Source organism: Cnephaeus nilssonii (genome assembly GCF_951640355.1).
Source record: "Cnephaeus nilssonii genome assembly, chromosome: 20".
Lineage (NCBI taxonomy): Eukaryota > Metazoa > Chordata > Mammalia > Chiroptera > Vespertilionidae > Cnephaeus > Cnephaeus nilssonii.
The window spans coordinates 25,892,272-25,920,167 of NC_137091.1; the positions used below are offsets into that span (position 1 = coordinate 25,892,272).

Genomic DNA, 27,896 nt, shown 5'->3' on the forward strand with positions numbered 1-27,896 from the left:
TATTTTGAACATATTCATTTTCTGCTCCCAGCATTTCTATTATCAACATTCATTTTTTAAGAAAGGCTGCCCTTTGTCTTTAGCAGAAGAACCCAGAGCCCTTTAGAGTCACAAAGATCAAAATAAACATTAAGCATTTAGGAATAAAACAACCAATAGTTCTGAGTCCTCTTCTTAGAAGAGTACATATTCTTGACAAGCTATATTTCTAGATGAAATTGCTTCTTGACGCTTAAGAATCTAGGACTCACTTTCCAGTCAGCGCCAAGCCATGAGTATCTCTCGGGACAACCGGCACAAGCGCAGCAAGACCTAGGGCAAGAGAAAGCCCTACCACAAGAAGTGAATATATGAGCTGGGACGCCCTGCTGCAACACTAAGATTGGACCCCACCGCATACCCACAGTCTGAGTGCGGGGAGGCAACAAGAAGTACCGAGCCTTGAAGCTAGACGTGGGCAACTTCTCTTGGGGCTCAGAGTGCTGTACATGCAAAACAAGGATTATTGATGTTATCTACAATGCATCCAACAATGAACTGGTCCGCAGCAAGACCCCTGTAAAGAACTGCATTGTGCTCATTGACAGCACACCGTACTGACAGTGGTGCAGTCCCGCTGTGCACTGCCCCTGGGCTGCAAGAAGGGGGCCAAGCTGACTCCTGAGGAGGAAGAGATTTTAAGCAAAAAAAAGATCGAAGAAAATTCTGAAGAAATACGATGAAAGGAAAAAGAATGCCAAAATCAGCAGTCTTCTCAAGGAGCAGTTCCAACAGGGCAAGTTTCTTGCATGCTTGCTTCAAGACCAGGCCAGTGTGGCCGAGCAGATGGCTATGTGCTCGAGGGCAAGGAGCTGGAGTTCTATCTGAGGAAAATCAAGGCTCAGAAATCCCCTTCCCTCCTACCTTAGCTTATGTAATAAAGGTGTTTATTATAAAAAAAAATAATCTAGGACTCTTTTAAAAAAATTTTATTATGGAAACTCTCAAATATTGATTAAAGAAGAGAGAAAAGTATAATACATCCTTAGGAACCATTTTCAACAGGTATCGGCTCACGGTCAATCTTGTTTCATCTAATCCCCCTACACTCACTTTGTTTGCTGGTATTTTAAAGTAAACCTCACATATCTATCACTTCCCCTGTGAATACTTCAACAATGCATCTTTAACAGATAAGGTCACCTTTTTAAACGTAATGGCAATGCCATATCACACTTAACAAAATTACAGTAATCTCTTAACATCATCTGAAACCCAATCATACTCAAATTTCTCCAACTGTCCCAAATGTCCTTTTTCAGTTGGTTTATTTCCAACAGAATCCAACAAGATTCATACATTGCATTTGGTTCTTATGTATTTTAAGTCTCTTATTCTAGCACCACTCACAAAAATGAACACAAAACGAATTAAAACTTAAAGACCCAAAACTGTAAAACTCCTAGGGGAAAAAAATGTAAGGAAAAGGCTCCTAGACATTGGTCCTGGCAACAATTTTTTGCACATGACACCAAAAGTACAAGCAACAGAAGCAAAAACAAGTGGGACTACACCGAACTAAACAGATTCTGCAAAGCAAAAGAAATAATCAACAAAGTGAAAGGCAATGTACAGAACTGGAAAAAATATTTGCAGACCATATGTCTGATAAGAGGTTAGTATCCAAAATATATAGTTGTAGGAATTCCTACAACTCAAGAATAATAAAACCCGGTTTTTAAAAGTGGGCAGAAGAACTGAATAAATATTTCTCCAAAGAAGACATACAAATGGCCAACATCACGAACCATCAGAGAAATACAAATCAAAATCACAATGAAATATCATCTCACACCTGTTAAAATGGCTGTCATCAAAAAGCCAAGAGATAATAAGTGTTGGCAAGGATGTGGAGAAAAGGGAACCCTTATGCACTGTTGGAATATTGGGAAATAGGTCTAAAGCTCTATGCAGAATGCCTCACTTTCTGAGTTCTCTACCCTGCAGAGTTGTGTAGAAGGCAAATGTCCTGAGAATTTCATAATGGTTTTGCTCTAGAGTTAAGATATTGCTGTCATATTCAATATTACAATACTAGTGAGTGACCTGGCGCACGAAATCGTGCAGCCCCACCCACTCACCCACCGCCCCGCCTTGACACCCTAACCTCTCCACCCAGAGCTTGAGCACGACTGGCCCTGCCCCCAACCCCTTTGGCCTTCTCTGGCCGCTTCAAGCCCCGCCCTCAGTCCCACAAGTTGTCTCAGGCTGGTCCCACCTCCTCTAGGCGCCTCCCCACTTCTGCCCCTTCTCTGGAGCAACACAGCAGCTCTGCCCAGTCATGGTGCTGGAGGAGAGTGTGGAAGCCTCCAGCCTGCTGTGGAGTTCCAAGCGCCACTTCCTGGCGACAGGCACGCTGCACTCCTTCCTCTGGCATGTGGGCAGAAGGTGTGCTGAGTGCGAGCAGTGGGTGACAAAGGACTGGTGAGGGGGGCACTACGGGCTCTCACCCCCGCCCTTCCCGCCACGGGATGGTCCCCACCTCCTCCGGGCGCCTCCCCACTTCCACCCTGTCTCCAGAGCAACATGGTGGCTCTGCCCCGCCAAGCACGCAGCCTCCTGCTGAACGGTTGTTACGGCATGAGGGCAACATGACCATTAGCATATTAGCTCTTTATTATATAGGATGTCCTATCAACACTACCTCGAAATAACATATCACCAATAGGAATCATTCTCAAAAACTTCAGTACAAAAGCCATCTCAGGGAAGTGCTCTCGGGTTCCTATTACAAGTGGCAACAACAAATAAAAGAACACACACACACACACACACACACACACACACACACACACACACACACAGAGAGAGAGAGAGAGAGAGAGAGAGAGAGAAATCACCAGGAGGAAAGTGTGCTTGCTCTAGAGAGAAAACTCTGATCACAGAGGGAATGGGAAAAGTGGGTGAGACTGGAAACATTACCTAAACCAGATCATGATATGACAATGGAAAGAAATGCAGACAGTCCTGGCCTGTTGTTCAATGGTTAGAGTGTTGGCCCACACACCGAAGGGTCTTGGGTTCGATTTCTGGTCAAGGGTATGTATCTGGGTTGCAGGTTTGATCCCCTGCCAAGTTGGGATGCTTGCAGAAGGCAACCAATCCTGTGTCTTTCACATTGATGTTTCTCTCTCTCCTACCCAAACTCCCTCCCTTTCACATTCTCTAAAAATCAATGGAAAAAATACCCGCATGTGAGGATTAACAAAAAAAAAAAGAAATGCAGATAGCCGGGCAATGGGACTTGCTTATTCTATGAAAAGGCAGGATGTACAGGGAGCTAGGGAACGATGAGTTTCTAGGGCCTAGCAGCCAGGCCTTTCCCTTTTCTTCATTCCAAGCTCCTTACCCTTTAATCCCCCATTCCCTGTGCTGGGACCCTGCCCATATAGACCACCCCAAATGATTTGGTACATTCTACTAAGTTGTAGGCAGTGTTTCCAATACTCTGATTTGGATGCACTCATAAAGAACAATATTGAGTGGGCCTTTACTTTGTGCCAGTTAATTTTCTAAAAGCTTTACATATATTATCTCAACTAATCCTCACAGCAAACCTATGTGATAAGTACTGATATTATCTGTCATTAACAGATTTGGAACCTGAGCTTAAAAAATTTTAAGTAACTAAACTTGGGTTGAATTAGTTTAACCATAACTATTCTTCACCCAGCAGCCAGAGAGAGCTTTATAAAATCTAGGTTCCTTGCTGTGGCTCCCAAGGCCCCTGCCCACCTTTCTCCTCTCACCTCATTCCACTCTACCCCTTGCTCCCAATGCTCCAGCTCCACAGCATTTTTCTCTTTCCCAAACTCCCTTCCTAGAAGGACCTAAAAAGGTAGACAAGTCTCATATTGCCAAGGTCTTGAGTGTACATATTATTCTACAGGGATTAAGAACACCTGGAATATTCAGGGAGTAAGACCTGAACAATAGTGTGCGCTGGTGTTTCCCTGGCAGCATTGAGATTTGTCTGGAGGAAGGCCAGAAAGGAGCAGGGAGAGAAGTTTTGAGAGGGACTTCGTGAGCTTCAATTTAGCCTCAGTACTCTTGATGGATATGATATACCGCTGTTAGTAGAGGTGGCACCCTACAGCAGTGAGAGGTGAGGATAGGAAGCTGAGATCAAGATGGGGTGGAAATTTTAAAAGAAAATGACACAAAACAACGACAAAAACCCAGGCCAAATTGCCTTTCCAGTCACAGCATCTTTTATTGCACACAAAGTCACCTCCTACTGATTATTTAGAGCTTAGGACTGAGATAATAAGGATTCAGTGGTAAACAAAACAGTCAAGTAGTCCAACAATCTCATTTTAAAAATAAGAGTTGAAATCCAGACTGAGCACCCTGTCAGAAGTCATACAGCTAGGTAACAACTTACAGACAACCCAGACCCATTTTTGCAGGTCCCAACAGTTCTTGAGATGGCTATCGAGGTAATGTGATTATAAAGAAGAGGGTTGGGGGTGTCTGAGCTCTTGATCCCTGCTGCCAGGGCACAATTCCAACCATCCATAATGGCACAGGCAGGTGTCATTTCTTTCCTAATCCACCTGGCATATGGTTATTCACTCCTCCACAAAATGACATACCCCTGGAGGCTCTTTGAACTCCAGGAGTCCTCAACTACAGCTGCTCTGTCACACGAGTCACAACAGTATTGCTTTAGTGTACATCTTATATTACAGGTGCTTTCAACTGACAAAACATTAGAGGTGGGAAAGGTGATCATCAGTGGGCAATTGACTTGATGATTCTTTGCAGTTCCTTCTGCGCAGCAGTGGTGTGCCATGGGAGGCTGGAGTCGGCTGCCTACTAAGGCACCTCTTCCCAATCACACCTTCAGTGACAGAAGCTTGGTAGCTTGAAGTCTGCCACGGAAGGAATATTTACAAAACAGAAAATGGCAAATGCACCCTGGCCTGCGTGGTTCAGTTGGTTGGGCGTCGTCCTGTGAATCAAAGGGTTGCTGGTTGATTTCAGGTCATGGCACTTGCCAGGGTTGCAGGCTTGATCCCCAGTGGGGAACATGCAGGAGGCAGCTGATTGATGTTCTACTCTCACATAGATGTCTTTCTCTCTCCCTTCCTCTCTAAAAATCAATTTTTAAAAAATGGCAAGTGCTACAAATTAGTGCCTTTGTTTTTGAGAGCCATTCATTAAACATTGACTGGCATATCACTGGTGAACACAGTGTATCTGAGATTTTGGTCCTCAGAGAGCAGAAAGAGAGCCTTGCTTTTAATTCTTTGTAGAATAAACAGCATTACATCCTGCACAAATAGGCATTTACTGCTCTCTGAAAAGAATATTCTGCATGTCCTACAGTGCTTCAAGTTTTCAGTTTCCGTTTTCTAGAAAAAGCTGTCTCAATGGGCCCTGAATCTCATCCATTTCTGCATCCTCAAAGATTTCACTCCAAAAATTAATCCCTCACTCTTTCCTGATATTCTTTCATAATATGGCCATTTCCAAGTGGCACTCGCCATTTTCTTTTGATTTTCTAAGACCTTCTCTCAATCCTACACTATCCTTCCCTTCAGAGCCAAGTCTTTTCAAATGTGCTTATATCCTCCAGCTCCCACCCACTCCTTACAACACCAAAGGGCTCTAAGGTCACAGAAGATAGAGGCCAATCAACTGCCACTTCAGCTCTGATGCAGTGACACTCCTTCCTCTGTAACCCCCTTGGTAATCTGTGGCACCATTCACTATGGTTTGCATTCTACCTCTATGTCTGCTCCTTCTCTGTACATGGGACCCCCTCGCCTATCCTAATATACTAATGTAAATGCCTAGAAGCCCCACCCAACTGTCAATTATAGATACTTCTGGGAAACCGTGATACTGGGATATAAAGGATACCTTTTGCTCTATAAATCTTATAAATTGTTTGACTGTTCCATAAAAATGTAGTACTTATATAATTTTAAAAATCAAGTGACCAAAAGCTTCATTCTCCTCTACAAAACTCTCACGAACCACTAATGACACTGGCCAAGGGCTGTTAACTCTGATCTGCATGCTGCTGTCTCCTAAGTCTGTTCCAATTCAGGGGGCTCTAATAAGCTCCACCTCTGAGTATTCAAAAGAATAAAAGCCATCTCCACCCAGGTCATCCACACACCTCAAATTCAGCACTTCACACCACACCACTCCTGTACCCGCTCCCATCAGGGCAGGGCAGGACATCAGCAGCAGAAAAGCACAAATCAAATGCCTGAAACCTCCTAGACTTTTCTTACACTCCATACCTTGTCAATCATGCTGATTTTATATTCCAACTAGTGGCCCGGTGCACAGATTTGTGCACATTGAAAGGAAATTAATTAGAAGAAATACTTTTTTAAAATATATTTTATTGATTTTTTACAGAGAGGAAGGGAGAGGAATAGGAGAGTTAGAAACATCGATGAGAGAGAAACATCCATCAGCTGCCTCCTGCACACCCCCTACTGGGGATGTGCCCGCAACCAAGGTACATGCCCTTGACCTGAATCAAACCTGGGAACTTTCAGTCCGAAGGCCGACGCTCTATCCACTGAGCCAAACCAGTTTCAGCAGAAGAAATATTTTAAGATCACTATTCGCCCTTTCTCTTTAATAGAAGTGTCAACCAAATTCACAATTGACAATGACAGATTGAAACACACATGTGCAATTGGCGCCAGCCAAGAGCTTTATATGTATCACGCATGCACGAGTCAAATTAGCCTTTTATATATATATATAGAATAGACTTGCTTAATTAGACCTGCTTTCTGATTTAGCTAAACTTTTTCCAGCCCAGTGAAGCAACCCAACCTCTCTTTCAGGTAACTGTCAGCAACAGAGCAGTAAATATCAACACGAAGCAGATTATTATTGTAGATCACACAGGGAGAACAAAGGGTAAGATATTTAACTACAGCAGTGTTTGACTATATTCTGCGCAGTGAGAAAACCTGAAGTCATTTTCAAGGGCCACCATTTCTTCTTTTCAGTCAGGTCAAGTTTCTAAGCTTTCTAAATCTCTGTTTCCAGCTAGTGAAAAGAAAATAGGATTCCACCGAGTCTCCTATCTACCTACTCCAGGATTTCTGTGAGGATCAAATGAGATGAGGCACAGGGAAATGCTTCATAGACATTTGGTTACACTGTTTCCACCTGGCTATAAAGCATGTTCCTGGGCTGAAGAAACTGCAAGGAGGCTAGTCGTCGCTAAGGAGAGAAAGCCAGGCTTTGCTACGTGACATCATTACCCAAACAGAGGGAAGCACACTTAGCCTATTAGCCCTTTATATGTATATAGACTAGAGGCCCAGTCCATGAATTCGTGCACGGGTGGCATTCGGCCAGCCCAGCCCCAATTGGGGCGGATCAGGGCCGGGCCTGTTGAGAGGAGGAGATGGTGGGAGATTGGCCAGCCAGCCCGACCCAATTGGAGCCCAATCAGGGCAGGGCCGGCTGGGGGAGGGGCCGTGGGTGATTGGCTGGTGGGCCCCACCCCCAATTGGGGTGGGGGGACCAAATGGGGGCAGGGCTGGCCGTGGGGAGGGACTGTGAGTGGTCTCCCCCCGGAATGGGGTGGGGGAGTATATTGGGGGTCAGCAGCCGGGAAAGGGGCCATGGCAGGTTGGCTGGCCAGCCCCATCCCTAATGGTGTAGGGGGGCCAATCAGGGTAAGAGCTAGCTGGGGAGAGGGGCCAAAGGCCGATCAGTGTGGTGGGGGCTAATCAGGGGTGAGGCCGGCTGTGGGGAGGGGCTGTGAGTGGTGGGCTGGATGGCCCCACCCCCGAATGGGGTGGGGGGGGCTGATTGGGGGCCAGCAGCCTTGGGGAGGGGCCATGGGTGGTTGGCTGGCTGGCCCTGCCCCTGATGGGAGTGTGGGGGCTGATCATGGGCAGAGCTGGCTGGGGGGAGGGGCCGCAGGCCTATGGGGTGGTGGAGGTCCATCAGGGGTGGGGTTGGTTGGCCAACCTCCTGCAGCCCCTCCCTCCTGGCCGGCCCCACCCCCTATTGGGGTAGGGGGGAGTCAGGGGCGGGGCCTGCTGTGGGAGGTTGGCCAGCTGGCCTCACCCCTTGATTGGGGTGGGAGAGGCCCATCAGGGGTGGGGTGGCTGGGGGGAGGTGCCGTGGGAGTTTGGCCAGCCAGCCCCACCCTGATTGGGCCGGTTCACTGGCCATAGTGGGCATCATAGCGACCGGTCGTTCTGGGCATTACAGCATACAGTTGCTGGCGATAGATAGATAGATAGATAGATAGATAGATAGATAGATAGATAGATAGATAGATTGATTCACCTCAACTAGTCACTGCTCTTGATCCCCAAGACACTTCTTTTAATTCATGCCCTCATTTTTCACCTAAATTAGGGTAAAATCTAATTGGTCTCCGTTCGTGTAATCTCCAAACTGTTAGGAGCAAAAATAGAATATTGGGACTAGCTATGGTTACGGGAAATATTAATCATGCTCTATTAACCATGATTGCCTTGCATTGGTTAAAGAAAGGACATTCTAACTTCGCTGGCAGTTGTACGTCCCCGGGGCCCTGGGAGTCAACCTTGAACCTGGGAGTCAACCTTGGAATGTGGTTCATTCTCATACAAGAAGTGCTTATTATCATAGAAAGATTAACAACTTTGTTGCCCAAACAATGGAATCCCACCCCAGCCCACATTGCCTATTCCCCATGTGATCTTTGTCCTACCCTATAAAAGCAGTGGCTTATGGGGGGGCTGCAGAGCAGGTTTCTGTGGATGACCTGCTGCTCTCCCATACTGCCGGCATTATTGGAATAAATGCTCATATATAATTCAACCCTGTCTCTGCTGAATTGGCTCAAGTAGTGACAGGCAGCACAGACCCATTGAATGTCCGGTTACAAAACTACAACCAGAAAATCTTACTAAAAATACAAATTGAAACATATCCCTCTCCTAAGCCCCCTCTACAAATCCAAATCACCATATTAAAATCTGGAACTGGTCACCACAGCATTGAAGAAAAAATTCCAAAATTAAAAGCCATTTCTGATTTTCCTCCACCAACAGTTCTCATATTCCAGTCATGCCTAACGACTTGATGTTCCCCCGAATGTATTCCATTTTCACTTCATTTGTCAAAGGTCACCTGTGCTAAGTAGCTTTCTTGGCTTGGCTCTTTCTTCCTGAGGGCTGGGCATGTTTTCTCTGACACCTACCTAATCATGTCACTTGCTACACTACTGTAATAGTCAACTTGTCAGTACTACAAGCTTCTAAGGACAAAACGTCTCATTTCTGTACCGGTACTGCCTGACATGGAGGGAGGGCGAAGGGAAAACACGACTGAATATTTGTAAACTTCCATCTTGAAAGCGACCTCAGAATTAATTCTGCTTCTTCCTCCAACCCTTCATCAAATATCTGTTATTCTGTGTAACCGTTGTAGGTGGCAGAACAGCACCAGGTGTCTGACCGGAAGGGGTCAGACCTATCCTGGGTTCAGCAACCCCGGTACTTGGGTTCTGGCTAGGAAAGAATTCACAGCCAAGACCCAAATGGTAAAAGAACATTTATTGGTAAGTTAGAGGTAGAAGAAGCAATTCTTAAAAGAAATGGACTTAGGAAACAAATTATAGAGGTAAAAGAAGGGCCCTTGGAGGGAAGGCGTGAGCGAACGGGGTCCTACATCCTAAGGGTTTTAAGGGTGGAAATTTTAGGGGAGGTTCCAGGGAAAGATCTCAATGGAATATTCAGCAATTTTCCAGGTGTGTCCTTTCAGGGTTGTGGTCTCCATTGATTGAATGGCTGGCACTAGGACAGGGGGTCATTATTCAATGCCGTGGTCCTGAGGTCAGCCATGGGGTCACTGGTCTGATTTTGCTGCTTTTCTGGACCTGGAATATTGCTGAGGCCTAGATATTATCTCTAGGGAGGAAAGATCAGGGGGTCCAAACCTCATGATCAGAGATATGCTAGGGGAAGGAAAGTACCCCTGGGGGTGAGGTCCCACCCTACAAGTGTCCGTTTCCAGGCACTTGGGGCTTTCCATCCTGGTGATCTTCTGTACCTGGCCCATCATCCTTGCTCTGCTCATGTCTGTGTAACTACCTTCCACATAATCACCTAAGTGAATGTCTAGCCTCTTGGAACACCTCTTGTGATACGGAAATCACTTACTCAACACTGACACCAACAAGGCCTCATGCTGAACACACACACAGATTTCAATAGAAGGAGCTCACAGTTCACAGTCTGTTGACAATTTATCTGACAAGAAGATCAAGCCATGCTGTCATGTGGCTGGACGTTGCTGACTTTCAGATTCTCACAGGTCTCAGAAACACCAGGCAGAAAGATTGCTGCTAAAAAGTGAGTATGGGAAGAAGAGCCCTGTACCCAGCAAGAGTAGGCATGCTGGCCTAAGGTTAATGCCCAGGAGTTAACTGGCATCCAGGGTGGGCACATCCAACCAAACAAGAACCAAAGTCCACCAAGACTTCAATCCTAACTAGAACTAATTTTATCAATGTTAAACACTTAACCTTTTAGAAAACAGCTCTTTTAAGAACAATAAAGTCACAACATTTTCATATAGTTAACACAGCTGGGAATTTCCTCAAACTCTTTTTGCCTTAGCTTGTATCTTTTTTATTTGATGTTTTCATTTATTTCAGAAAGAGGAAGGAAGAGGGAGGGAGAAATAGAAACATTAATGAGAGGGAAACATCTATTGGCTGCCTCCTACATGCCCCCTACTGGGGATCGAGCCCGAAACCCAGGCATATGCCCTGACCTGGAATCAAACTGTGACTTCTGATACACAGGTCGACGCTTAACCACTGAGCCATAGCTTGTATCTTCAATGTTTAAGCTCTAGAATTGCCATGTTGTCAAAAGGGAAAGACTAATGGGACCATTTCTCCCTAATTCCAGGAGAGTCTAAGAGAACAGAGAAAATATGACTGAAGTCAATTATTTTATTGAGGCTGATAAATTACTCAAATGTTAAATGGCTGTAGGCAAAGTAAAGAAACATATTAAAAGTCAGGTGTGTTGGTAAAGGAATCGGAGTACTAAAGGCTCTGCCCAACAAATATTCTGAATCCAGGGTTTCTGTATTTCTCCATGCCTCGATTTCTCATGGGTAACTTGCTATTCAAAAGATTCTGGAGACCAAATGAGATAGGATTCTTTTGGTTTTATCAACCAAGAGTCTTCAGATCTTCTCTCAGCCAAGATATCCAGTGATAATATAATTTATGTTTCAGATTTCTCTGGAGGATTTGAAAGTCTCTTTCGCATCGCATTGCCAAGCTCCCTGCTCTTGGTCCTCCTTTCCATGTACTGGAAAATAAAAGGAAGGGGGAGAAAAGAGTAGATTACATTACCATTTATATCAATTAAATAAAATATTTGCAGAATAAAAATAATGTTTTTGCTGACAAAACTCTTGTCTTTTATTTCCCTGAATCTGAGATTGAAAACAGTGACTTTAGAGGCTATCTAGTACAAGTTCATTTAATACAGTACAGTATCCACATCCTAACAGATACTTAAGTCTTTACTGAATTAATTTCCTCCCAAAATATGAATTCAGTAAATATTTAAGACGAATGGGTTTTGTCCCTATTCTCCAGGAGCTCACAATCTATTATCCAATCTCTGACTGAACACTTATAAGGAGCGCACTATCTACTTAATTATTGTTCGAATAACTGTTCCAAAGCTTTTTATGTTGAACCAGTAAATGTTTCCCAGTAAATTATCCCACTGTCCTCTATTTCTTCTTGCCTGTTATAGTCTTTTAAATATCTGATTACAGATAACCCATTCACAATCTCTTTTGCAGGCTGAATATCCCTGGTTTCTACAACTGTTCACAGAACATGGCTTCTGTCTTCTATCTTCTCTATAAAGCACCTTTTATGAAGTACTTTAATATCAATACTCCTTAAAAAAAGTATCACAACCAGAATTAAATACAGTGCTCTAGAAGTAGTCTGACAGATGTGGACTACAATGGGCCTATTAGTTCTTATGACCTGAACACATTACATTTCTATAAATATTATCAAGAGTAACCGACTCACCCGGCTGGCGTGGCTCAGTGGTTGAGCGTCAACCTATGAACCAGGAGGTCACAGTTCGATTCCCGGTCAGGGCATATGCCCAGGTTGTGGACTCAATCCCCAGTGGGGGACATGAGGAAGCAGCTGATCAATGATTCCCCCTCATCATTGATGTTTCTATCTTTCTCTCTCCCTCTCCCTTCCTCTCTGAAATCAATAAACAATATATGTGTGTGTGTGTATACATATATATAATTTTTTAAAGAGTAACTGGTTCTTAGCAACCATATTATCCTATTGATTCATATAGAAACTTATAGTCAGCTGAACTTCCCAGGATTTTTTCATCATGAATAGTCATTGAATCAAATCTCCCCAAATTCTGTTTCTGTAATCAGGTGGATCTAAATATACTTTTAACCTTAAATGTTTTCAACCTAGTATTCTGATCTGGCTAGTAGGTTATAAATAACAGGAAATACAGAGCATGGCACTTTAAAAGGCATTTATTTAAAGCAGAGAAACTTGAATTTAAGTGCTTATATGTATATATGTAAAGGCTTATAATATACTAGAGGCCCGGTGCATGAAAATTCATGCACTGGAGGGGGGTCCCTCAGCCTAGCCTGCCCCCTTTCACAGTCCAGGAGCCCTCAGGGGCGGGAGGCAAACTGGTGATCAGGGGAAGGCGATGCCCCCTTCACACCTCTGCTGCTGCCACTGCCAGCAGTGCAAGCCTCGGCTGGCCCTGGTTACCTGAGCCTCGGGCGGCCCTAGGGCAGCCGCCATCTGAGGCTTGCCTGGGCCTCGGGCCAGCCCTGGGCGGCTGGAGGGCTGAAGGGACTGGGGTACTCTGGAGGCAGGCACACAGAGCGGCCAGACCCGCCGGGTGGGGGGCCCAGCCGTGCCACACGTCTGCCACCCTGGCAGGGCTGAGGGAAATGGGCACCGCCACCTTGTGGCTGTGGGTGCCGCCATCTTTGAGGGCGTGGGAGTGAATTAGCATAATCCCTTCTTATTGGCTGTGGGCAACACCATCTTTGTGAGGGTGTGGTGGTCAATTAGCATATTCCCTCTTTATTAGATAGGATATACTAATACAGACATATTTTAAAGGTGAATGAAGAATACCTAGGCAGAGGGGAGAAAACTGAGTATATGTGAACTGTTGGACATCAAAATCTTTTAGGAAACAGAGATGTGGAAAGAGGTCACAGAAACAAATGATTAGTGACAGAGTTAACCAAGACTTGATTGGATCCCCTCCCCTGACTCCTGGTGTGGCGATTCCTGATGTTGAGTTACTTTATCTTCTGGTCCAGTAACCTCAAACATAAGGAGGTGGGTTAGATAACCTTTAAGAAGTTTTCTAAGTCTAATGTTTTGATTGAAGGGTTCGAACATATCTCCTGGAGTGATAGTTTTCAAACTTTTTTTTTTCTTCAAAGGGCCTCTTCAAATTATAGGTGAAGCACCAGGTCCCTTTAACGAAAACCATTCCTTTTACCTGCCATACATTAATTTTCCTCTTAAGATTGTTAAGGGAAAAGTGTGTTTCATTGCTTTAAAAAATTTAAGGGTCCTGGCTGGCATGGCTCAGTGGTTGGGTGTTGACCTATGAACCAGGAGGTCACAGTTTAACTCCCAGTCCGGGAGTATGCCTGGCCTTTGGGCTCGATCCCCAGTGTGGAGTATGTGGGTAGGGGGCAGGGGGATAAGCAATAGGTGATTCTCTCTCCTCACTGGTGTTTCTGTCTCTCTCTCCCTCTCCCTTCCTGAGATCAAAATATAGATGATATAGATATAGATATAGATATAGATATAGATATAGATATAGATATAGATATATAGATATATAGATATATAAATAAATTTAGGGGGGGAAAAAGCCTCCAGAACATGGATATATGCTCTGAGAAAAATGCTTGATATTTTTAATCACATGTGAGGAGGGTCTTAAGAATGAGTCTTCTGAAGATAATACTTTGAAGCAAACCAATAAAATAAGCATAGAGCAAATTAAAATATAGTCTATATTAAAATATATGTTAAGATTATTTCCAAAGGGAGTCAAAATGGCCCCTGAATAAAAGAAGAGAGAAAAGGATGAATATAATGTTATTCACAAAACTCTACTGAATAACACAGATAGAATGAAAGGTCAATTAACCAAAAACCAAACAAAACACAGGTAAGAGGGACAAAAGAAGATGCTACAGGGTCTTCCCCCACCTGCTGGCTGGGGCCTTCCTTCATTCCACGCCACCCCCTGGTGGTCAGCACATGTCATAGCAAGTGGTCAAACTCCCGAGGGGACAATTTGCAGATTAGCCTTTTATTATAAGGCTAATGGGGGGAAAAGTTCAAAGATACAGAAAATTGGAAGGCAGATTTTTAGTAGTTATAGATTTTTAAAAGTTCTAGACATAAAATATCTGATGTACAAAACAAAAATAACATTAAATTTATTTTCAAAGATTTAAAATGCACTTTGCTTGGTTAGTAGTGCCTGTAAAAATACAATGAATTAGGTATTTTGACTATGTGCTCAAGTTCAAATCTTAGCCTAAAATTGGGTTCAGAAAATTAGTCTTTCCAAATAAGTCAAACTAGATCCCTATAGTTTATATATGCCATAATTATAAAGAAATTCAAAATTTTAAAGCTGTCAAGAGGCTAAGTCCAGCCTCACCATGTTATAAAGGAAACTGAGGTCCAGAGAGTTTTAGTTACCTGCTGTAGCCAATAGCTGACTGACATGTCTTTTTTGTTAAAAAGAGATTCAATTTCCCAAACTTTTAAAAAATTAAACAAAGACAATTATAGATCAAATTCCAATGAAGAGAATCCTCTTTTACCACTGCATCTATTTTTTCAATTACAGTTTATATTCAATATTATTTTTTTTAATTATTTTCAGGTATATAGCATAGTGGTTAGACAATCATATAGCGTACAAAGTCAACTTCCCAAACTTTAAAATTCATCCAGAGGAATTGCAAGGATTATAAAAAGAAAGCTGTTTCATTTATATGCATGCCAAACAACAGCGGTCTTCTAAAATTGTCCCCAGAAGAGGCTTCCATTTCTGTCCTAGGTTATAGATATACATATAAAGTCTATTTTACTCTGTTATACTAAAACTAGAGGCCCGGTGCACAAAATTTGTGCTCAGGGGTGTGTGTCCCTCAGCCCAGCCTGCACCCTCTCCAATCTGAGACATCCCTCACAATCCAGAACTGCTGGCTCCCAACTGCTTGCCTGCCTGCCTTCCTGATTGCCCCTAACCACTTCTGCCTGCCAGCCTGATCACCCCCTAACCACTCCCTGCCAGCCTGTTTGCCCCTAACTGCCCTCCCCTGCAGGCCTGATCACCCCTAACTGCCCTCCCCTGCAGGCCTGGTCCCCCGCAACTGCTCTCCCCTGCAGGCCTGGGTCCCTCCCAAGTGCCCTTCACTGCAGGCCTGGTCGCCCTCAACTTCCCTCCTCTGCTTGCCTGGTCACCCCTAACTGCCCTCCCCTGCAGGTTTGATCACCCCCAACTGCCCACCCTTGCAGGCCTGGTCCCTCCCAATTTCCCTCCCCTGCTGGCCTGATTGCCCCCAACTGCCCTCCCTTGCAGGCCTGATCCCTCCCAACTGCCCTCCCCTGCTGGCCATCTTGTGGCAGCCATCTTGTGTCCACATGGGGGCAGCCATCTTTGACCACATGGGAGCAGCCATCTTGTGTGTTGGAGTGATGGTCAATTTGCATATTACTCTTTTATTAGAGAGGCTAGAGGCCTGGTACACGGGTGGGTGCCGGCTGGTTTGCCCTGAAGGGCGTCCCGGATCAGGGTGGGGGTTCCCTTGGGGTGTGGGGCTGCCTAAGTGAGGGGCCTGTGGTGGCTTGCAGGCTGGCCACGCATCCCCCGGTGACCCAATCAGAGGCCTGGGGATCTGGGACTTATTTATCTTCTATAATTGAAACTTTGTAGCCTTGAGCGGAGCCAAGCCTCCTGCTTGCTCTGTGGCTGCAGGCATTTTTGTTGGGATTTATTTATCTTCTATAATTGAAACTTTGTAGCCCAGGCCAGGGCTGCCAAAGCTTGGCTTCCTCCATCACCGGGGGCAACTCAAGCCTCCTGCTCTCTCCAACTCCGTGGCTGCCGCCATTTTTGTTGGGATTTATTTGTCTTCTATAATTGAAACTTTGTAGCCTTGAGTGGAGGCCTGGGCTGGCCAGGGTGTGCGGAAAGCTTGGCTTCTTCCATTGCCAGGGAAACCCAAGCCTCCTGCTCACTCCATGGCCACAGCCATTTTGGTTGGGTTGATTTGCATACTCGCTCCTGATTGGCTGGTGGGCGTGGTTTGTGGGTGATTGGGGTGGTGGTTAATTTGCATATTACTCTTTTATAAGATAGGATTGGGGGGGGAGTTAATAACAGCAGTAATACATAATACTGTTTTAAAATGTTTTGTTCTATTGTTGAATGATTTCCATCCTTTTAACACTTTTCTTACCTCATTCTTCAAGCATTTTCTCATCTCCCGATCAAGATCATTGCAATGACCAAAAAATTTCAGAAAGCTGTGCTAAAAGGAAGAAAAGGGGTAAAATATTTCATCCCATAATATGCTATGTTCTCTGGCACATAGAATTTAAATGCTGATTCTTAGAGCATGGGTTTAATCTGTCACCTTGTTAATAAATAATTAAATCCCAAGTATAAAATATACAAATAAACAGGTTTATCCTGGCCTTTCTAAAAAAGAGGGATAAATGGTCTATAGTTGGAAATAAAAAATAAAAAAACTTTTCCTTGATAAATGGGAAGTCTATTTACTTGCCAAAATCTCATAGTGAGAGTGTGTAAACAATTTAATTTCCTAATACCTCCTTCTTTAAAGGCATGTTAAAATCACAGCATAATCAATTCTCCATTACAGGGAGCAATGTCAAAGAGCAGTGTGGTCATATTAACACAATGAATTTCCTTCACTAGCAAACGCGCTGTCCTGTAGAAAAGCTACTAAATAAATGCTTGGTGCCAAAGTCATTTCCTCATTTGACTCCATTCAAAATGTTATCAAATCCAAAACACACAACAGTTATTAGATGGCCTATATGGGCCACATAAATAAGCCACTAATTCACAATACATATAAGGAAATCTATGTCTGAAGTTCAGTCTGCTTGGTTTGAAAAGCAAAAATAAGTATCTCCTAGTGGATTCAAGTCCTATAACTATTATCATGGCAAAAAGTATGTTCCAAAGCAGATTAAGATGAAGACTGAAGTCAAGAAGCTGATTTTTAGTAGGGCCATATCTAGTGTGTTTGCATGTCATAATTTTTAAGGGTAGATTGGAGAGCATGGTGATTTTTGTCTTCTATAATTGAAACTTTGTAGCCTTGAGTGGAGGCCTGGGCTGGCCAGGGGGTGTGGAAATAATGCCATAAATGCTGAACTTGTAGTTATAATAATAAGGACATCTTTTCCTTTTCTTTCTAATTAAGACTTTCATGAAAACCAGGCAACTCATAATTAGTAAGCTATGCCTCATGCTATTACTTTTTTTCCTAATTCATTACCACTTTAAATGTGCTTTTCTGGTCCACATTGGAAAATAGTTTTTCTGGCAAGCATTTAAGATAGGCTAAGAGCTCCTTCTGGCTACCTAATGACCTCTTCAGAATAAATATTTCCTGTGTATTTTTCCTAAATACTTAAATACAAATAAGCAGGGACAATGCAGCTTCACACCCCTCTGGTCAAATAGAAATAACAGAAAGGATTAGACTTTTAGAATGCAAGGCAATATTTCATAGTCAGCTTACATTTATCCCACCCCATATACATACATCTTATTTTAAAAATCCAAGAATAAAACTAATTTATATTTTTGTTTTTACCTCAATATTGAGCCCAAATAAAAATTATACTCTAGTGACATTATGTGAAAAACCCAAAATGCCCAGTGGAATTGGTAAAAGACATGTCCATGTACAATTCTCTTTTATACACATAGCATATGCCACTAGTGTCTGATGTCTATTTCTAGAAAACTAAACTGGCTAAGCAATTGATTGAATAAGTGAATCAATCAATCAATCAATCAATCAATCAATCAATGTCTGGAAGACAATGTCCCAGGCACTAGAAGGATACGTCAGTAAGCAAGGTGAACCTGGGCCCTACTCTCATTGCACATAGTCAAAGGGAGGAGACAAATAATGAAGTGATTGCTATAAAGCAATGGTTTACAAAGTATAGTCCAGGAATATCCAGGAGTTCCCAAGATCTTTCTAGGAGATGCATAAGGTAAAAACTATTTTCCTAATAATCAAAGATCTTATTTGTTTTGTTCACTTTCATTCTCTAACAAGGTTACAGTGCAATTTTCCAGGGACTACATGAAGTATAACATCATCACTGATTGAATGTAGAAGCAGGTATGAGAATCCAGCTGTATTATATTAAATCAGACATTAAAAAGAATTGTAAAAATGCAAAAGCAATGTCACTCCTTTTTTTTAGAAACTAAGAGCTTTTTATGAAAATTAATTATGTTCACATGAGTTTATCATTTTTAAATAAATTATTTTTTAATTTCTAAATTAATTTGATATAATCCATATAAACAAAGTTTTTTGTGGTCCTTGATAACAAAAGTGTAAAGGAGTCCTGAGACCAAAAAGTGTGAGAACAACTGCCATAAAGTAGGAAATGTATTATGTATGTTGTTATTGGAGTGCAGAGTGATTATCCCAAGAGAATCTAGGCCAGGAAAGAAGAAAAGGAAGAGGAAATGATAAATTAATCTGAATAAAACCTAGATGACAAGTGGTATAGCAAATGGGAAGTGAAGATTATAAGCAAGGTTCTTAGTCAAGCAAAGGAAAAAGCAAGTGCAAAGGCTTACAAGACAGAAACATGCTCCAGTACAACTGCAGAAAGAACACATAGGAATGAGGGGGAGAACAGAGGTATAGGACAGTGGTGAAGCCCACAAGATAAGTAGGGGCCAGTTTCATGAAAATCTTGCAACACAAAGTAAGAAAGGAAGATTTTATTCTACAGACAAAGGGAGCCTTTAAAGTGGAATAATGATTAAACTTATATTTGAGAGATCACTCTATATGCAGTGTGGAAAATGAATTAAGACAGAGAAGAGTACAAAAGAGTCCAGGGACCATTCGGCCTCAGTAAGATAATTTTGGAATTAACTGGTGTTAAGCATAGACATATACGTATATCTCAGTGGAACAGACCAGAGAGCACAGAAATAGACCCACTCACAAATGGTCGGTTGATTTTTTACAAAGGCACCAAGGTAATTTAGTGGGGAAAGAATAAATAAATAAGTTATGTTGGAATAATTGGGTATCGATAGGGAAAGAAACTGACTCATATTTCACACCATACACAAAAATTAAAACATGATATGAATCACAAACCTAAATGTAAAACTTCCAAAAGAAAAAACAGAAAATCTTTGCGACCAGGAAATATACAAGATCCATAGAACATAAAAAAACACAAACAAAATAAAAAACTGATAAATTAGACTTCATCAAATTTACAAATTTCTCTCAGAAACACACTCTTAAGAAAATGAAAAAGGATGCCACAGACTGGGAGAAAATATTCACAATACACTTATCAGACAAAAGACTTGTATGCCCAATGATAAAAGTAACTCTGGCAACTCAATAATAAGACAAAGAACTCAATTTTTTTAAATACTGGTAAAAGACTTATATAAATGGCTAATAAGCACATGAAAAGATACTCAAAATCATCAGCCATTAGGGAAATATAATTTAAAACCAAATGAGATACTACTACCACATACCCATACAACAGCTAAAGTTAAGACTTACGATATCAATTCTTGATTTAAATGTATGCCAAAAATAGTTTGCCTACTATCATCAACAACATTCTTTGAACCAGTAAAAATACATGACTTCATAGGTCATGGGTTTTACTTACTATCTTACTTTCAGTCTTAAAATTTTGCTCATTTAAATCACACTTACTACTATTATAATTTGGTATGTCTATAGTTTAAGGATATCATGAGGAAAATAATGCATCATGCAAAGTTAAAGAATAACACAAATGACCCTTATAACTATCTCATGCATCAGATATATGGAAAAAGCTACATATTCAACATCTGTAAAAATATCAGCTCAACTTAATGCATTCCAAAAATGGGCTTTTTTCTATTTTGGTTTTAACCATGGAATTTTACTTCCATTCCACTAACAAGTAAATCTGTCAAATTAGGCCAATCATAATTTAAATTAATATCTAATTATAAAAATGTTTCCATTTCCTTTAAACACAGAATGATATACATCAAGGAACAAAATAATCTTAGATTAATTCCATTATAATCAGAAGAATCAGAGCTGAACATATTGTTCTAGTGCCCTGTAATTAGGAAAAGTATTTTATTATAAGAATATGGATTCTAATGAATACATATCATTTCAAAAGATCCCTAACAAACTTTCATCCTTGATTTTTACTAATCATAAAGGAAGTGATTTATAAAAAATCACAGCATCAGTTGTTAGTCTTTACTAAGTTAAGACATTACTGTTCCCTTCCATTAGTGGACATAACATTTAAATTACATCAGTGTGTTGTACCTAAGCTTCATATTTACTTTATGGGTTTTTTTTCTGAACTCTTACATTTTTGTGACATTCCTTAAGTAAGTTAATCAAGACGTTGCATTCTTCAGTGTGCAAGTGTGGAGATAAGTCAGGATGCATCTTTAGGAGAAGGTGATGGAAGACAGCAGAGCAACCTGTGGATACAAGAGTGTCTTGAATGTCTGTGACTTTATTTGTTATGTGACCTACAACTATTTTCACATTTTTAGTAAGAACCTTTATCAGAAAAGAATGTTGACCTTAGGCAAATTATTAAACTTGAGCCTCAAGTTCCTTATCCAAAGGTTTAACAGATTCAGTAATTTATCAGGAGTATTGAGAGAACATGCAGGTTCAGAAAAAAAGCAGGACTCCTCAATAGACTTGATTCTGGAAATAAATACTTAAGCAGAAACAGCTTGCCTATGTTAATAAGCCCCACATTCCTGAAACTGATTACAACTCATTCTGTTCAGATGAAATTCTACCAATTAAGAGAACTGGCTTATTAATCCTTTAAAAATGTGTATTCCTCTGAGAGTGTTAAAGGGAAAATCAGTCATCTCACATTAGTGTGAATTAATACAGACTGCTTTCTTCCTAACATCTGGCTAGGAAAATCTAACTAACCAATGAAAAGAAACAACAAGCAGATGGGAGATAAATTTTTAAAATTTAGCAGATATACTCATAAAATGCTATTATTACCATGAAAACAAGAAGCTGAAATCTCTGAAATTGGTTTAACTGGTTCATTCACAAAGAAAATTAGCAGCCACAGACAAAGGAAAAGCATTATATTGAGGTATACTACAGTTATGTATCACTATACACCTATTGTCTTTTTTAAACCAATTCTTTTTAACTCAGAAAAGATTACCGAAAGGAAGAACCAATTAATTTATTTAACCTTTTAAAAGTTCTAAGAAAGAAAACATAAGAGAAAATTATGACCTTAGATTGGGCAAAGAGTTCTTACATACATAAGAGAAAATTATGACCTTAGATTGGGCAAAGAGTTCTTACATACATAAAAAGCACAATCCATAAAAGAAAAAGATTGGTAAAAACTCATCAAAATTAATAAGTCTCTCAATTCGAAAACACAGTTAAGAAAATTAAAAACATGCCACAATTTAGATTCATCAATTGTAATAAACATATAAACTCTGATGGGGGATGTTGATAGTGAGGGAAGTTGTGAGTGTGTGGAGGCAAAAAGTATATGGGACCTCTCTACTTTTGCTCAACTTGGCTGCCAACCTAAAACTGCTCTAAAAATAAAATCTACAAGCCACAGACTAAGAAAAAATATTTGCAAATCATATATGATAAAGAACTTATACCTAGAATAAAATGAAGAATGCTTACAAACAATCCAATGTTTTAAATGGGCCCAATAAATGGACAAAAGATTTGAATAGGTATTTCACTGAAGGTGGTACAGGACTAGTTAATTAAGCTCATGAAAAGATGCTGAACACCATTAGTCATTAGGGAAAGGCAAATTAAAACCACAATGAGATATCACTATATATCTATCAGCATATCTACATCAAAAAGTCAGACAATACCAAGCATTGGTTAGAATATGGAAAAAATGGATCTCATGCATTGCTCTGGAGAATGTAAAGCAGTACAGACAATTTGGAAGATAACTGGCAGTGTCTTAAGAAGTTAAACGCAAACTTACCATATGACCTGGAAATTACATTCCTAAGAATCTATTCAAAAGAAATGAAAACACAATGTGCAGGGTGGGCAAAAGTAGGTTTACAGTTGTGAGTACATGAAACACAGTTTATTCTTATATTATTTATTAGTATATAACTGTAAACCTACTTTTGCCCCATGCTGTATATCCACACAAAGATATGTATGTGCATGTTCACAACATTATTTATAATAGCCAACACTGGAAACAATCCAAATGTCCAATAACCAAGTAACTGGATAAACAAATGTAGTATATTTACACAATGGAATACTATTTCTCAATTAAAATAAATTAACTGACACATGTGCCAATGTGGATGAACCTCAAAAGCACTAAGTTAAATGAAAAAAAGCCAGATTGAAAACACTACTGTTACGTACTGTATCAATTATCTGATTTCTGCTTCACTTATTTCTTCTGAAGGAAGTTGTACATAGTTTAGTCACCTAGCAAATGTCTTCAATGTTTTATTTTATAAATATATTTGACAAAGTATTTTTTGCATATATCTATCAGTCAGCCCTCAAATTTGCGCTTTTACAGTTCAGAAACAAACTTATGATTTACTAAAATGACTTTTTTAACTGACAATAGTAAACACTTGAGAAGACACTTGGCTATAGAAATAAAAAACATGCATACATGTTGTATATAAGCACAAATGAATATCAGGAAATATTTAACTATAAAAAATGTCATTATTTTATAGAGACATGGAGCTGTCTAAGAGAACACACTTAAATGAGTGTTGATACTTTTCACTAGTTATCTTTAAAAGCCTATTCTAGCCCTGGCTGGTGTGGATCTGTTGGTTAGAGCGTCGTCCCATCCCATACACCGAAAGGTCTGGTTCGATTCCGTCCGGGCACATACCGGGGTTTCGGGAGGTAGCCAATCAATGTTTCATTCTCCCATCTCTCCCAACTCTCCTCTCTCTCCCTCTCCCTCCTTCCCTCTCTCTCAAAAAATTTTTCTAAAGCCCATTCTAATAACACTATTATAACTCAAAGTAATTTTATAAACTAAAGAAAAGCTAAACATATATGCCAATGCTTATTTTTAAAGTTTCTTCAAAGCCATAAGCGCATATCTACATTAATAATGTACAAAATAATTTGTTAAAACGCTATGTGCCGCCCTAACCAGTTTGGCTCAGTGAATAGAGCGTCGGCCTGTGGACTGAAGGGTCCCAGGTTCGATTCTGGTCAAGGGCATGTATGTATCTTGGTTTCTGGCACATCCCCAGTAGGGGGTGTGCAGGAGGCAGCTGATCGATGTTTCTCTCTCATCGATGTTTCTAACTCTTTATCCCTCTCCCTTCTTCTCTGTAAAAAATCAATAAAATATATTTAAAAAAACACTATGTGCTAAGCCCAAGTCTAATAATCCTCCCAATAACTATAGGAAGTACTTTTTAAAATTCAGTTGAATCATAAGAAATTGCCTTTTTGTAGGTCAAAATATACATTACCCACATTTCCTTGGCAAAACTAAGCCCCAGTTACAAAGCAGCAGTTAATCTCTTATCACAATATATTTTTCCCACATTCAAAATAGAAAAGATATACCTTCCCAGTAGTTTGTGAATGAAATAAATTCAGTTAGAAAAACTACTATTTCCCAAATAGCCTTTTGGCTACAAGTTCAACAGGCCTAGTTTCCAAAGAAGTCAATGTACTGGTAATATTATCCTGTATTATTAGAAATAGAGGGTCTGTCTACAACAAGAAAAAGAGCAGTACTATACTCATCCTCATCAGCTATGTCCAGAATATTTACAATCTGAATATTCCTGGGGAGAGTGCTCAGGATGGTGATGGTTCTGAAACTAGATTTAAACAGGAAACCATGAATGAAATTGGCAATATTTACCAATTGGAGCCCCCAATAGAGGAGACAGATAAAAGGTACAACTTGGTTAAGTTGGACAAGCAATGGATTTAATGGGAGAAAATGATTTGAAAGCAAAAATTGTAGACTCAGTTATTCACAAGTTATATCAATTTGTTTACTTGATATGAGACCTAAGTCTCTTCTTTCTTAAAAGGGAATTAACTCGTAACCTATACATCCGGGTTGTCATGAGGTTTAAAATGACATATACGAGACTCTCTGAAACAGTGAACAGTGTGTGTGACATATGTAAAGTATTATTTGTATATCTGAAATGCTCTGTCACATAATAGAAAAGGTTGAACTGAATGTACTCCGAGGTGTTTCCAGGAACAGGACTATAAACCAAAAGGTGGAAATTACAGAGGCAGTCATCTTCATGGAGCTGTCCAACAATGAAACGGGATGCTATGTGAAGCTCTTGGTTATTGTCCAAACGTGCCCAAAAGAGACTGGCTACATCAATTAAGGATGCCATAGAGTATATTCTGGCATTACATTCTTAAGTTTCTTCTCAAATCTAAGCTCACAATTAAATGACTTTAAGCCAATTCCAAAAACAAAATTCACACTCAAATGATAAACACCTGTTATTACTAAGAATACAAAAAATTTCAAAAGGGTAGTGTCAAGGTACTTATGAACATCAGCTGCACCACTGAAACAAAGGGAATGGAATATTCATTTGTGATAAGCCTTCATGCATAGATGTTGGCAGTGAGAAAGAGGGGGATAAAGTTCATTATTATTCACCTAAAGAACAAAACTTCAGTCCCACTCGCATTTAGAAAACATCAGAAAGGTTAACTTGTCACAATTATAAAACTTCCCTCCCCATGCCAACTCCACCCACTTCCTTAATTTTGCAAACATTGAAACCAAAATAGTCAGCTGAAATTTTTTAAATTGTTCAGCTGTGACAATTTGATATTTTGATAACTGGCTAGTAGGCCCATAAAAAGCAATTTTAACTTTTATTTGGGGGTAACCTGGGTGGGTAGAAGCAGTAGGGTACTCTCACTGACAATATAAACATTAGTCATATTATATGTACTCCTTTACCTTATTTAACCAAGACTTTTGAGGTAAAATATTCCTAATGAGTATTCTATGATAGAAGATTTCAACCACTAGGTGGCACAATTTCAGGAAATAAACCAACAGTAAGCGATACATAACTAATAAAGAAAAGGGAGTAAGCCTCCTAATTACACCATTTAGCAGATCTATAATTACAAGGAGTTTGAAAACCCATTATCTTAATGCCACTTTTGTTTTCTTTGGATTTTGCTATTGTGTGGCTGCACCAAAAATAAATTTACACTACAGGTGCAATTTTCTAATGTCATTTTAAAACAAGCAGAAAGCAGGACCACAAAAGTCTCTGAAAAATCTGTTCTCCAGAAAAACCTGTACACCAGTATTTAAAACTTTCTAAAACGTATTTTTTAAAGCCCACATTTCAGAAAGCACTGGAATCAGTTAAATTAGCACTTCTCCAACTATCGTTTTAAATAATGCACCATATTTAGCAGAGGTAGCAGACATAGCAGATAACAGTAGACCACCTACCCTACCTACTTATACTTATCACAGCTGCAAAGTGACCAAATCTAAACAAATGCTATTAAGTGACTGGTATGCCCAAAGTACAGACCGTGCCCCACTGCTACTGAGAGCAACCCCTGGGCTGCAGGGAGGACTGCAGGACTCTAACTTCCTCACATCCTTTCTTAAGGAATGGGTCAAGTTGTAGCTTCCCTGAACACTTATCAGCACTTTTACTAGGTGCTGAGCACTCTGCCACATCAGGTGAATTTTCGGGGAGAAGTGGGGGGATTGAGTCCATACACCTCAAAGAACACACAGGCCAATGAGGGAATATCCTTATAACTGCACATAGTAAATGCTCAATAACTGTTTGCTGAATGTTGAGTTTACGATGATCATAGATTTGAAAATTGGTTCAGACCTCAACATAGTGGTGTGTGTGTTTTTTAAGGGTGAAAATAAGGCTCATTTAAAGTCAACTAAACAAGTGCAAAAGCCTGTATGTATAGGAAAGGAGATATAAAGGGGGGGGGGGGGGGGTGTCACAACAAAATTCCTTTACCAGCACAAACTTCTTTTATACACTGAAAATTTTAAGTAAATGTTTCCAGAACTCGGGTTTACTTACAGCACCTATTGTGAAACCACAGGCACGGTCATCTTTAAACCCAATAAAAGGGATATGGACGGCTACATTCCTTGAAAAATGTACTGATGGGGGTCTTACGGGACTGTCCCATCGCAAGACGGATTGGTGCCAACGTTCACTGCAGCTGAGATGCGCCTTGACAGGCTTTTATCTTCTACATGCAAATTCTAAACTACATAATCAATAGCAATAATCATGAAATGTATTTTTTAAAAATATATTTTATTGATTTTAGAGAGGAAGGGAGAGGGAAAGAGAGAGAGAGAAACATCAATGATGAGAGAGAATCATTGATTGGCTGCCTCCTGCACGCCCCCTACTGGGGATCGAGCCCGCAACCCGGGCACGTGCCCTTGGCCGGAATCGAACCTGGGACCCGTCAGTCCACAGGCTGACGCTCTATTCATTGAGCCAAACCAGCTAGGGCCATGCAATGCATTGAGCGCTCACCGTGTCCAACACTGTGCTAAGGACTTCCCTTCTCACAACCGATGCAATGGGTTTATACCCATTTTTCAGGCGTGGACGCAGAGGCTCGGGGAAGGGAGAAGCCCGCCCAGGATCAGAAGGCTCCAGGTCCTCAAACTTTTTAAACAGGGGGCCAGTTCACTGTTCCTCAGACCGTTGGAGGGCCGGACTATAGTTTAAAAAAAAACCTGTGAACAAATTCCTATGCACACTGCACATATCTTATTTTGAAGTAAAAACACAAAACGGCAAAAACACCCGCATGTGGCCCGCGGGCCGTAGTTTGAGGACGCCTTGCTCGAGGCCACGCCTGCCCTCAGCTACTAGCAGGTCCTCCGCAAAGAGCCCGCGGGCGGACAGCTCAGGACTCCCCTGCAGCCACTCGGACAAAATCCCGGGCGCAAGGCGACGGCCGCCCCAAGGACCCGGCCTTCCAGGTCCCAACCTCCAATGGCAACAGAAAGTCCCGACAGGACGCGACACAGAGGGGCGCTCGAGAGCGGGGACAGGTGAGTGTCCCGCGGCCTCCCCGGGCGCCGCGGTCGGCAAGAGCGCGCTCCTCTGAACCCTCCGACTCCCAAGACTCACCCGCCTCGCGGCCACACCAGAAGAGCTGCGGCGGAATTCACCAGCGGACACGCCTCACGCCAAGTCCGGCTGCCAGGGCGCTAGAGCCGGTCAGCTCCGCAGGGAGAACGCTCCTACACCCTCCACAGCTGACCCGCTGGGCCGGCCCCCGCCGCTCGCCACCTCTGAGGCGCATGCGCCGCACGGCCTGGACGGGCCCACTTTGGGGGAATGGAAGGAGGAGCCAGCCCACAGAGGCACGGTGAAGCCTAAAGAGCAAGCTGAGCCAACAAGTCAGATGTCGTGCCTGAGATTAACTGC

The 27,896-nt window shown here is 41.4% G+C and overlaps 1 protein-coding gene and 1 pseudogene across 2 annotated transcripts; one reads left to right on the plus strand and one right to left on the minus strand.

Annotated features, from left to right (window-relative positions):
* The first annotated feature begins 271 nt into the window (after positions 1–271).
* On the plus strand, positions 272–2,144 carry LOC307092293 (small ribosomal subunit protein eS8-like; annotated as a pseudogene). The gene has a single exon. The product of its transcript is annotated as a small ribosomal subunit protein eS8-like (transcript).
* Positions 2,145–10,969: 8,825 nt separating this feature from the next.
* CMC2 (C-X9-C motif containing 2) lies at positions 10,970–27,741 on the minus strand. The gene is made up of 4 exons (XM_079799729.1): positions 27,597–27,741; positions 20,770–20,885; positions 16,582–16,653; positions 10,970–11,354 (listed from the first exon to the last, which is right to left on the minus strand). The coding sequence occupies exons 2-4, from the start codon at positions 20,848–20,850 to the stop codon at positions 11,268–11,270; spliced, it is 240 nt and encodes a 79-aa protein (XP_079655855.1). The 5' UTR covers positions 20,851–20,885; positions 27,597–27,741; the 3' UTR covers positions 10,970–11,267.
* Between the last annotated feature and the right edge of the window lie 155 nt (positions 27,742–27,896).